General features: G+C 34.0%; 1 protein-coding gene across 1 annotated transcript; it reads left to right on the top strand.

Annotated features, from left to right (window-relative positions):
- LOC131034139 (chitinase 1-like) lies at positions 1-3,239 on the top strand. The gene is made up of 3 exons (XM_057965535.2): positions 1-135; positions 279-341; positions 2,805-3,239. Exons 1-3 carry the CDS (start codon positions 1-3, stop codon positions 3,237-3,239), a joined length of 633 nt encoding a protein of 210 aa, XP_057821518.2.
- Positions 3,240-13,157: the final 9,918 nt, after the last annotated feature.

Genomic DNA, 13,157 nt, shown 5'->3' on the forward strand with positions numbered 1-13,157 from the left:
ATGGCGATGCAAATGGTGTGGGAGCCTATGTTCGCAGCTTTGTTCTGCGCCCAGTCTTTGTTCATGTGCTCATTTCTCTATACTGGGATGCTAAAGGTGTGGGAGCAACCAAGGTTGGGTGTGGAAGGGTGGGAGGTTTTGTTGTGCATGCTAAGAATGAGTTTGATGATGATGTTAAAGGCAACAATTGTGGCTTTTGCCTTTCTTCTCCCCTCTTCCTACTCTCCCCTGCTTTCCTTGGGAAGCGTTGGGTACTTTTTCTTGTATTTGAGTGCTAGGAGCAGGGCTTTGCTCAACATCGGGCTATGTGGCTGGTTTTGTGGGAGCCCTTAGCTCTGGGTGTGAGTAGACCCTTTGTTCTCTCCTTGTTTAATCCTTGGTGAGGGTTTCTTTTGCTCTTTCTTCCTTTTATCTTGGATCTTTGTCAGAGGTGGTTTTCTCTCCTATAGAGGTGGAGAGGTTGGTTGTGTGTTGGGCTTTGAGAAGGTTGTCTAGGCAATTAGTCTACTCTCCTCCTTGTCCCATTGAGGTGGCCCTTTCTCTTATGGAGGTGGAGACTAGGTGTGAAGGGAGTGGTTCGACTTCTGCTAGCAGCAAGAGGGATTTCTAGGTTGTTGGTTTTCTTTCCTCCTTGTCCTATTGAGGTGGCACTTTCTCCTATTGAGGTGGAGAGAAGGGGTGATGGAGCATTTCGGGTGCTGCTGGTTGAGGTTGTTTGTCAAAAATCTCATGGTGTCCTTCATAGAAGGGCTTGGGTACCCTGTCAAAGCCCAATTTTTAAAATTATTTTGTGAGCTAAGGGAGCCTATAAAAACCCTCTTGGTTTGTTATGTAAAAGGTTTCGGGTGCCTTTTCAAAACCTTGTTTCAAAGATTGTACTTTTAGGTTGTATTGTTGTGGTCTGGGCCTTATCTGGTTGTGGGAGCCTTGTAAAACCCACATTCATGGTTGATGGAGCCTAGAAAAATCCTTTTGTCTTTGTTTCTTTTAGGGGCTTGCTGGATGCTAATAGTTTTCAAGGGCCGAGTTTGGTCAATGTTTGTTTTTGGTTAGGTATGGGTCTTGTGGTGTTTTGTGGCCCGAAGATTCTGTTATAGTTTATGGGAGCTTGGGAAAACCCTTCTTGTTGGCTAAGGGTGCTAAAAAAACCCTTGTTCTCTATTTTTCTAAGGTTGATTGTTTGTTGACCCAAATCCATTCCTTGCTCCAACCCATTATTTAATGTGTTTCTTTTAATGTGTGGCTAGTATTGGTTAGTTGTGGTTGTGTTGGTTGTTGGTTATTTTTTGTTGTAGTCATTGGATCTTGGGCTCTAGATGCTCATAAGTCCAGAAGGTTTCATGTCCTTTCTAAAATATGTGTTTCGTTGCCAGGTAGTCTTGTTCATTATTTAATTGCAATTCTCTAGCTGTAAGGGTTTGAGGCCCCTTCAAAACCTGTTTTAACCTAATAAAAAATAAATGGAGGTCATTTTCGATAGATAGACATTTTTGTATCAAAATAGATCACCATAATCTTTAAATATTTCATAAAAAAATGAGCGTCCTCCACAACTTAGTAAAAATGAGTCACCAAACTCATCTGATAGAACTATGAGATCACACATAACAAGGAAGAGGAGAATGTGATTTTTGATGGTCTCTCCCACAAAATTGAGGACCATGTCATCCTATGTGTAGTTTACATGCCCCTTTCTAATTGGTTTGAAGTTCTCCAACAAGAATGACTCTAGAGTTAGCCCACACAACATCTCATCAACAAACTTGTTGTCAACCCTACATCATTACCAACCACTTTTGGGATGCCCAATAATTACAGTATAAAGGATACATACTTCTACTTTGCATTTCATACTCAAATTCTTCATGAAGTGAATGCCTCTCCCTTAGATAGCTATTCAAAGGATTTTGAAAACTCATCAGTAGACACATGACCATTTCTTTTGTCATGTCCATAAGGTGGATGTCAAGTAGTTTTTTTTTATAATTTGATACATGGTAATGTCACAAGGGTGAAATACTTGCAATTCTAAGCTTTCTTAAACCATATTTAAGGATCTCATTGATGGACTTCCCATGCAAGGTGGCAAATCAATCATAATAGTGGTAGTGGACCACCTCTCTAAATATGTGCACTTCTTTCAGTTGACCCATCCCCCACACCTCCATTCCTAGAACCCAAACCTACATTTATAATATTTTCCATTTTAAAAGGTATTTTTTCTTTTATAGTCTATAATTCTTATCTTACATTTTCCAAACATTAAAAAAATTATTCAGTGGTGTAGGTATAACATTGATCATGTGGAGACTTAGATTTTCCTCGTCACTTTTGTAAAAATTATTTGACACTATAATAAACATAATTAGTGAACCTATTCTATAAATAATTAAGCCTAGAATATTTTCATGTTTAACGCTTTTCTCTCTCAAACTAAGTTCGCATGCAACGTATGCCTCAAACTTTGAACACATTTATAATATTTAATATGTTTTAGAATTGACCAAAAATCTTCAATGGTTCTTCAAATTAGTCCAACTTACCACATTCTCACTAAATTGTATAACCCCAAGTTCTCCACCACCAATGTTCCATCACATCAAATAGATTTCCAAAATCATGTACAACCTTTCCTTAAACAATATTATGAAATTCTAAAAATATTATTGATTTTAATATAGAACGTGTATTAGTATGGTCATTGATTAAAAATATAACTATTACTACCTAATCAATAATTTATAGCACTATGAAGCAATCCTCGAAAATAAAGTCAAAATATTTTATTAATTTGATATTACTAGACTGTTAAGTTCTCGGATGTGCCAATCATTCCCGGCGCGCATGTTGACTTCATTCTAGCATTCGCCATCGACTATTCATGGTCGGGAAGTTCTCCCACAAACCGAAAATGCAAGCATAAGAAAGTCAGAGTTGCTCTCAGCTTAGGCGGCGACAGCGTGGGTAAAACCCACGTCCAGTTAAAGCCACTGTCTGTGTCGTCGTGGGTGAAGAATGCAGTTTCTTCTCTCACTAAGATTATCAAGCAATACCATCTTGATGGCATCGACATCGATTATGAGCATTTCGACGTTTCAGATCCCGGTACCTTTGCCGTCCGTATTGGTCAGCTCATCACTCAACTAAAGCAGAAGAAAGTTATCACTTTAGCCTCCATCTCCCTGTTCGACGATCCAAAAGTGCAGTCCCATTACTGTAAGGACTCGAAATTTCCATAATAACAAATTACACAATTACTCATTAATTTCCAAGAAACAAATATATCAAGATAAGATCTAAAATAAACAAAACACAAAATTTTTCTTTAGATTCCAAGAACTACATAAATCAATTGATAATATGCATTTGAGTCATTAAATTTCATACTTTACACTTGTTGAAAGATAATATAAATGCAATCATAAAGTGAATTTACATATAGATATGGTCTTGATGTTAAAAATTATTACATATATATTATACAAGACCAATGGTCGATTACAATTGCTTAACAACAATAATCATAAGGTACATATAAAGTTGTTTTCAGTAAGCCTTAGACTACTCTCCATCTACCCCTGTGAGATGAACATGTGGCCCAGACGCATTAATCATCCAACCATTAAGCGTCCACTTCCCCAATGTTCAATGAGCTTTTGACACTTGCATGAGGCCCCTAGCAAACTGCAACGGATAGGTCAGATGGGATTTGGTGTAGCATGAATATATCTAACTACATATATCACCTATAATTATGCAGTTTCTATAATCATGATATGGCAGGAGGTAAAAAAGAAACAACAATAGTAATTATTGTAATTACTTTGGCCAAAGATTTTGTCGACTACTGGAAGGTAAACCAAGTGTCTAGGTTTACCCTCCCTTGTTTCCCCATATATGATACCCACCCATTTTAACTAATAACTTTTAAAAAAATGAAATAAAATAAATTTGGTCACAACTATCCATTCTTATTGTTTATCATTTTGATGATTAGTCATCATTTTCAATTGAAATATTAGTGGAGAAATCAAGTAACTCTTTGAAAGGAACTAAGTTATAATTCTTAAACAATTATATTCATCCATAACACACAATAAATCATTAAATATTAAACTCTCTATCAATCTCAAAAATAAAAATTCTTATTTCTCAAATAATTCAACATGTATTAGCATGATTAAGAATAATTTATTCTATACACTATTTAATTTTTTTTATATATATAGAAGGATAAAATGAAAAAAAACTCACTAATTACTAAAATTTCAAATAAAAAGAATGATTTTTCCACTTATAATCTAATTTAATTCTCTCTACTTCTTATTATTCTATATAATTAAATCCTATAATTTTAAGAGTTTCAAAGCATTAAAAATTACTCACTACATATATACATATTTTTTATTTATATTAATTCTACAGCAAAAGATAAAATTTCAATTTTGGATGGTAAGACGATGGGATTTGATCCCATTACACGTGCAATCCTACTTATTGCCTAAACCATTGAAACAACTACACACAATGATTATTTGTGCGTGCAAAATGATTTTTTATTAACACGGTTGCTGTTTAAATATAATTAAATAACTTTTATATATTGAGGGAGGTGTTTAGCCTTAAACAAAATACTCCCAACATTTATTTTTTTCACAAATACAATGGCTATTAAACTCATTTCATTTTCATGTTAAAAAGAAAGCTACAACAAAACAAAAGACCAAAAGACTTCAATGGTTTAGCAAGAAAGTGGGTGTAATGTTTTAATGATAGGAGTATTCATTCTATGAATTCATTTCAATATTATTTCTAAGATTATCAAAAATATTGTTTAAAATCATAATTATATAATATCATGAAATACATGAATAAAAAACTTGAAATATGATTTATAAGTAGGAAATATGTTTGAAATTATTATTATACAATATGTGAAAGTACTATGAAAAATGCAAGCAACATGAAATGAAGGAGCCTATTGTCCAACACATGGTTTTGCTAAGTATAACTGATAAGTAATGTCATAACATGTGAAATATAAAACCGATCAAATTTTGTAAATCTCATTATGAAAAATCAGATCTAAAAGTAAAAATAAATAAATAATGCAAATGTAAGAAGCATCGAGTTCACCAACATATTTGGTGGTGAAATAGGGATCATTTAATATGAATCCACTTATTTCTACTAAACATGAAAGAGAGAAGTAAAAATAATAGATTCAATATCAAACGGAATGGAATGTTGATTAGAATTTATTGTCTCTTTGTTTGAGTCAAGGACTCCTAAGAGATTGAAATTGAATGCTAGGTCTTAGAGGTTAAATTGTGGAAATTTGACATAATATAATATAAATAACAAGTTATAGATGCAATATGTAGACATAGAGATAAATTTAAAAGTAGAAAGAACAAAGAGGCACGAATGTCACTAAAATTCGGTCCAAAAGTGTAGAAAGGGAGGTTGTTGGCATCCTAGTTCTCTAGATATTAAATGCAAACAAATAGGAAACTTTTTGAAACAAATAGGAAACTTTTTGAATCAAAAAGTCACTTAGAATTTGTTCCTATGGATCACTCCATCTGAATTAATATGTGTGATTCATCTTGATTCCCCTTAGTACGATAAAAATTTCACATACCTTCAATATAACACCCTTCAACTTGACCTTTCAAATAACCAATGATGTACCTTCATTTATCAAACCTCCCGCTATGTCATCATAGACTACACTACCTACTGATAGGGTCTCAATGGTACTCTTCTTAGATGGTTAGATAGTGAGAAAGCTAAATTCGTATTGCGTGAAGTCCACAAATGTATATGTGGGGCTCACTCTAGTGGTCCAACCTTAGCCAAGAAACTTATAAGGACTGGTTACTACTAGCCTATAATAGAAAAAGACTCCTATCAATTTGTGAGTAAATGCAAGCAATGTCAGATTCATGGGGACTTAATTAATGCACCAGCGTAGGAACTTTAACTAATCAGTACTCCATGACCCTTTTTGCCAATTGGAACTTGATCTTGTGGGCAAGATTTACCCTCCCTCATCCAATGGCCATAAATTCATCATCACCACCACTAAGTATTTCACAAAGTGGACTGAGGCTATCCCTCTCAACCAAATCACCAATAAGAAGATTACAACTTTTATCCTCAATTATATCATCTATTCATATGGTGTTCCCATCTCTATCATTGCAAACAATTGGCATCCCTTTAAAAATAAGGATGTTCTTAAGCTTTGTGATCAATTTCACATTCACTAGAGCTTTTCCACTTCATACTACCCCCAAGGTAATATTCAAGCTTAGGTGTCAAACAAAAATATCCTTAAAAGGACACTCGATGATGCTGGCTGCAACTCGCACATCCAACTTAACTCCGCACTATGGTCCTTTTGCACACAAGTGTTTGCACACCTACTAGAGATACTCCCTATTCACTTGTCTATGGTGTTGAAGCCATATTGCTCATTGAAGTCGATCTACCCTCTTTATGGGTCTCCTTACATGATCTTATCAATGATGACGACTACAGGGTCTCCCCCTTGCAAGATTTGGAATTGGTAGATAAGCATTGACAAATTGCATTCAATCAAATCAAAGAATATCAAAAACACATGAGTCTGTTGGCCATTTGGAGGAATTTACTATGTGTTGCATTGATGTTTTGTCATTGATGCCAACACTAGCTGTTTGGATGCTTTATCGGCACCAATCTGGTCTCGGTGGGATGAGTATTTTCTGGTTGGTTTGGATCCGACATGATCTGGTAGGGTCCAATATTATTTGGTTATGTAATTGGCTTGTTCATGATACTCATGTTCATATTCAATCAGTTGGACTTGGTCTGGTGATCGGATGCTATCCTGTTTGCTTGGAAGCTTGGCTTGCAGTTCTGACGAGGGTTTCAGTGGTAGAGCTTTTGCTGAAGATCTTTGATGAATTGCATAAGTGGTGTTGGTGCAACTTCCGGTATGGTTTCAAGATGTTGTTGGTGATCATGTTCGAGACTTGACGGATGGAGATCATTTATTTAGCATGTGGACCTATATTGGGTCCCGATTGGTCTAGGTTATGGATCAGTTTAATGAAGCATGTGGATTGGACTTCTTGATACGTTTCTAGGATGTCTTATATGTTGGATATTATTTGTTTGGTCTAAGGATGACATGTTTTATAATTATGTAATAGGTTTATTGTCTGGTGGCCAACCTAATTGTTTATGGTCGAGGGTTTGTATATATAGATGTAAGATCTCATTTTAGATTATAGAGGTATAAGATATGGGATATGGATATGTAATGTGTGAATAATGTAATATCATTCAGGAAGAAGATTTGGTCGATCATTGGTGATCGAATTGGGTTTATGTAAGAGGATTTAGTCCTTTGGTATTGAGCTTAACTAGAACAATACTCAAACATAGGAGATGTTATCATTGCAGTTCAACCTCTTCTCTGGATTGTAGTCTAGATTTCTATGTAGTCAGTGAGACTCCTTTTGTGATGAGTAGTGCGCTCTAGGATGTTAGCCTTCCTACAAGTGTCGGCCCCTCAATTGTAATTCACATACTCACTGCAAAAGTATTATCTGACTATGGGTATGCTTCCCACCATAGTTTTTCCATTTACTGGGTTTTCCACATATAAATCTTGGTTTCATGTGGATGGTATTTATTCTATGATTATTGTTTATGATTAATTTATTTAACTGCTATTCTGGTATTTGGTTTAAGCATTTTGGTATTAAATTTTTAATTGTTTAAGGTTTTGGTAATCAAAGAACCCTAATTCACCCCCCCTCTCAATTGTCTTCCGATTATTTGAACTGTCTAATAGAGTCATAGTTATAATCATAGAGTTAAACCTTGCACATTTGAGGTAAGTAACTTGGTCCTACAAGAAATCCCCAAAAATCAATAAGGTAGAGAGAAAAGGGGCAAGTTCGAACCAAATTGGCTTAGGCCTTATGTCATCATAATAGTTTATGGCCTAGGTGCATATCAGTTATCAACAACAAAAGGAGAACCATTGGATGATCCTATCAATAGCATGCACCTTTGTAGGATTTATACATTGCTTTTCAGAAAATCTTATTAAAAAATACAAAAAATTTAAAAATAAAAATAAAATGAAAAACTAAAAAATCATCACTTTGATGAAAACTTGGAAAACAAATGCCTTGTGACACACAGAAATTGAAAAAATGTAAAGAGAAATAGAATTCTTTTCATCCTAATGATGAATCACGGAGTGTGATTCGAAAATTCGATGGGAAAAAATACACAATCGAATCCATAAAATTTCATAAGAATATAACATGGATTGTGGAAATCTCATAGCCTTAAGAAATAAATTTGCTGAATGGTGAAAACCACTTTAGTGGTACTCTAGGTAGGTACCATGGTGAAAACTCGGTTATCAGTGATATGTGTAGAGACTTTTGCTCCTCCCTCCTTTAGAACTCAATTTCGCCCTTTCACTTTGTACATAGTCACAACCTATAAGGGTAAACGCACAAAGTTGGGTCCCAATCCTGCGGAAGTCCGTGGATTGGGAAAAGATCCCGCTAGAAACGGGTGCCCAATTTTTACAAATCGGGCACCTGTTTTGCTTCGGGTGCCCGAGCCATTCAAAAATGGGCACTCGTTTATCAACGGGTGCCCGAAGCTAAACGGGCGCCCATTTTTTTCAAATCGGGTGCCCAATTTGAAAAAAACAGGTGCCCGTTTTTGAAATGTATTTATTTATTTTTTTAAAAACCATTTTCCATCATTTTCACTGTTTCAAAAACGGGTAGACATTTCAGAGGAGCATGGGTACCCATTTTTTTCACCCCGGCTGAGCCCCCAGACCAATTTTTACCTCCTTCCAGGTATTTAGTTTTATTTTTTATATTCTATTTTATTTATTTTTATTATTTTTCATAAAAAAAATGTTAATTTATTGTTATTTTTTAATTTTAGTTTTTTAAAGTTTGAAAAATGTTTTTTATTTTATTTTATTTCATGTTTAAAATAGTTTTTAGTTTTAAATTTTGCAAAAAACATGAATAGTAAAAACCATAGGAGAAAAACAAAAAACATGAATAGTAAAAACTGTAATAAAAAAACAAAAAGCAAAAAACAAAAACATAAATGAACAATAAACATTAGACACAAAAAATATACAATAAAACCTGAACATAAAAATGAACACTAAATCCTAGATAGAAAAAAATGAACAATAAACCCTAGAAAATAAATGAACAACAAACCCTAAAAAATTAACAAACAATAAACCCTAGATGAAAATCAACAATAAACCTCCCTTCTCTCTCTCACACACACACACGTACACATTACCATATTTGTCATTACACTCTCTCTCTCTCAATCTCTCATTATCCCCTCTCTTTCTCTCACACACACATTACTCCCCTCTCTCTCTCTCTCTCACACACACACACACACATTACCCCCTTCTCTTTCTTTCACACGTTACCCTCTCTCTATAATTACCTACTTTGTATCATTACCTACTCTCTATCTCTCAAATTATCTATTCTCTCTCTAGCTCATTGTATCTCAAATTACCTACTCTCCCTCTCTCTCTCTATTTTAATCATGTGTAAAAGTCTGAATGTTTAAATTTCTATTTTTAAATGTTGTATTTAATTATAGAATTCTTTTGTAAAAGTTAGATGTTTAATTTATGTTTAAATTGAACTTTAAAATGATAATGAATATGAATGTGTTTTTTTGTGTGTGTGAAAAATAGGGTTCTTAAATTTGATAATACTCTAATTATCACTATTAATCCTCACTACTTCCTAACTGAGCCAAATCTCTAAAGATATACTATATATTTACAAACATGATAACATGTCCTTTTTCTTTTTTTTTCTCTTTTCTTTATCCTTTTATCTTCCTCTAATAACCAATGCCTCCTTTTTATAGTAAATACCCCCCTAATAAGAGAGATAAAATGAGAATACAAACTCCCCATAAAGAAGTAGGTCACGTGCTAATGATGAAAGATTGAAGAAAAAACATGATCCATTACTTGCAAACAACATGTTTTTTCCTTTAGGAAGAACTAAATACATTTGTGACTGGAAATGTCATTATAATAAGTTGGGTAAATACAAAATTCAAATCTAAATAGACTTGTGTCTCTAAAAAATTCGCAAATATTCACATGTTGGAATAAAATGGTGATAAAGAATCTTGTGAGGATCAAAGTAGAATGAGCGCCAAAGATAATATGATGGGTTGCCAATGATGGCATAACTATCATGAAAGAGGATATCAATATCCTCAAAATAATATTTAACATATGTAATTCTAAACTCCTCAAACAAGGATAATATATTCAAAAGATATGAATCCCAAGTGGTCATGTTTAGAAGGTGATTAATGCCATGGTAGACTAAATCAATTGGGTTTATGGAATTGGTGATAATAATCTAAAATAATAAAAAACATTTAAGATGGATATTTATTCTTGATAGGATGAGTACTTCAAGAATGAGACAAGCCTCTAAATTGTGAAAACATGCAAGACCTATGATATAATAAATTTCCTCTTAAGTATCACCATCGAAGGGTATGTGATCTTCATCTACAAAGGGAATGAAACAATCTACAATAGGATCCTTTAGGAATGGAGAGATATGAGGGTCTCTATGGATCTCCTAAAGTCTATTCCAAAGTGTGTGGGGGAAATCAATATCCAATACAATACACATAGAATCATGATCTTGATACTAGATCAAATAACTCCTACATGGTCAATGATGTTACACCAAGATTATATAATTTCTAGTGTTTCTAGTTAAGGTATGAGTCCATACATAAAAGGAAAATTATTACACCACCTAAAACTTATCAAGATATCATTTTACAAAAGAATCATAGTTATCCCTTTCTAATTTTACCACAAAAGGATGAATAGAGAAACCTATGATACCTCCTCAAATAAAAAATTAAAAAATCAATAAAATCAATACATATCAATCAAATTCATCTCATGTGAGATGGTCATTTTCAAGTGCCAAGATGTCCAAGTAAATGACTAGAATGTGAAATCACAAAAAATAAAATATAAAATACGAGGGAATATTCTAGAAAATAATTGTGTGATCTATGAATATTTATGAACCACCTTTTCAATGCCACATGAAGCATGAAAAAATATGCTCTCTATCAAAAGTTACGAGGCTTTAAATTTGCATAGCTTGGTTTAAGTTAAGAGGACAATAAATCACACTAGTGGCAGATTTAATAAAAATAAGAATCAAATATAGATCAATATTGGAATCACATTTTGTGGGTTGCGACTTTGAACAAGAAAACACCAGTATAAAATTGAATATAAAAAAATAGTTTTTTTTATTTTAACTCCAAGAGTAGAGAACCTACTATTTATTCAAGATTCAACTTAGTGTAGTACTACTAGTTGCGATCACTAAATCATCCAATGATTCTAGCAAAGAACACAACAAAGTAGTCCATATATTGACAAGTTCATAGATATAACTTATGACTTTAATGAATTTAGTTAATTTAACAAAAAGAGAGTAGTTGAATCGAATCCTATCAAGTTGAAAATATAAAGTGGTAGCCTAATTGACGATAATGGTTTAATATTGCAAGGGTACTAAGTTGTAATTCCATGGAAGTTACCTTCATTATCTAAATCAGTGGAGTCATTTATTCATTATCTATTCTCTCTCTCTCTCTCTCTCATGATTATTTTTATGATTTTGATGGAACTTATACTAATGCATCTTTAGATGTTAAAAAGTATTGTTTGAGTTGCATGGGCATTATGATGTTTTATTTTGTAGAATATTTTTAATACTTTGATTTAAGTGGATAATATTTCTTAAATGATGCTTATTATTAAAATAGACCCACCTATTAATAATATTATAGATCTATGTGAGTTTCCTTTTTTGATATTTAAGTTGCTAAATTGTATTTAATTATAAGTATTTTTGGAAGGTGAAATGTAAATTAAATAGTTTGTAATTGTAAATTTTCATGTTTGTAATTGTAATGGTAAATTTTCATGTTTGTAATTGTAATTGTAAATTTTCATGTTTGTAATTCTAATTGTAAATTTTCATGTTTGTATATATATGCAGATTATTTTCACAGATGGATGAGTTTGAGATAGACAAGCTATTAGGTCTAGCGCCACCTCCACCTCCACCTCCACCTCTACCCTATCAGTTGAGGCAAACAATTAGGACGAATATTGATTCTTTGATTAGAGATATCCATACTATTAGACGTGAGCCTCATCCACCTCTGCAATTGTTATGCCTTGCAGATAGTATGTAAGGGATTGTATAGTCTGTACAGGCTTTAGATAGCAAGCTAGATAGCTATCGTAGTTGGCGAGAGGGATTGTGTACATTTTACGCTGATGGCCTAACATAAAAACAAGTCAATGAATTAAAAATAACAAAAATGGATTTGAAACAATATTTTGTGAACCCTAAGATAGGTGAAGAGATAGATCCGAAGAAGCCACGGATCTCAATTCGATGGTGTAGACACCCAGGCATAGCTAGACACTTTTGGGAGTAGTGGTGGATGGTCTTTGATCATCCACCACACTCCAATCATGATGTCTCGATGTATTTTTTGAATAAATTATGGGCCAAATTTGAATTGGGCAAAAAGCCCAATTACTTTGATATTAGATTATTTCAAGGGGTCGGGAGAGGCTTGCCCTAGGATAGGCTAGGAGCAAAACTGAGCAACAGGGTTAGAAACCATGTGTAGGATGATCCATTGGTTCCTCTTCCATCACCAGTTGTTCCAGCACCTGCCCATCATTGAGCAGTGGATTCTTCTCTAGGTTCATTGAGTGCCCTGTCTAGCAATTTGGTACAGCAGTTGTGCGAGGTGAGGGCTGCCCCTAGCTTAGCACATGTTTGCACAAGGTGTGGGGATGTATGTACCGGTCCATAGAGTGAGGCTGCCCCTGGAGGAGATGGTGATTTTGATGATGGTGATGCTACCCATGGTGGTTATGATGATGTTGAGGAGGTTGCACATGATGATGTCATCTCTTCATATGTTGATCTCCTGTGGGCAGACGATGATCAGCCTACAGAGGTACAAATTTATTTATATAATTTACAGTGCAATAT

The sequence above is a fragment of the Cryptomeria japonica genome, chromosome 1 (genome assembly GCF_030272615.1).
Source record: "Cryptomeria japonica chromosome 1, Sugi_1.0, whole genome shotgun sequence".
NCBI classification, from domain to species: domain Eukaryota; kingdom Viridiplantae; phylum Streptophyta; class Pinopsida; order Cupressales; family Cupressaceae; genus Cryptomeria; species Cryptomeria japonica.

What these genes read in the sequence shown, in the direction of transcription:
- LOC131034139 (XM_057965535.2), top strand. Translation starts at nt 1, where the DNA reads ATGGCGATGCAAATGGTGTGGGAGCCTATGTTCGCAGCTTTGTTCTGC. An exon ending in TGGGTGTGGAAGGGTGGGAG is followed by an intron (nt 136 to 278) that starts GTTTTGTTGTGC and finishes TTTGAGTGCTAG; the next exon opens with GAGCAGGGCTTTGCTCAACA. An exon ending in GGGAGCCCTTAGCTCTGGGT is followed by an intron (nt 342 to 2,804) that starts GTGAGTAGACCC and finishes TGATATTACTAG; the next exon opens with ACTGTTAAGTTCTCGGATGT.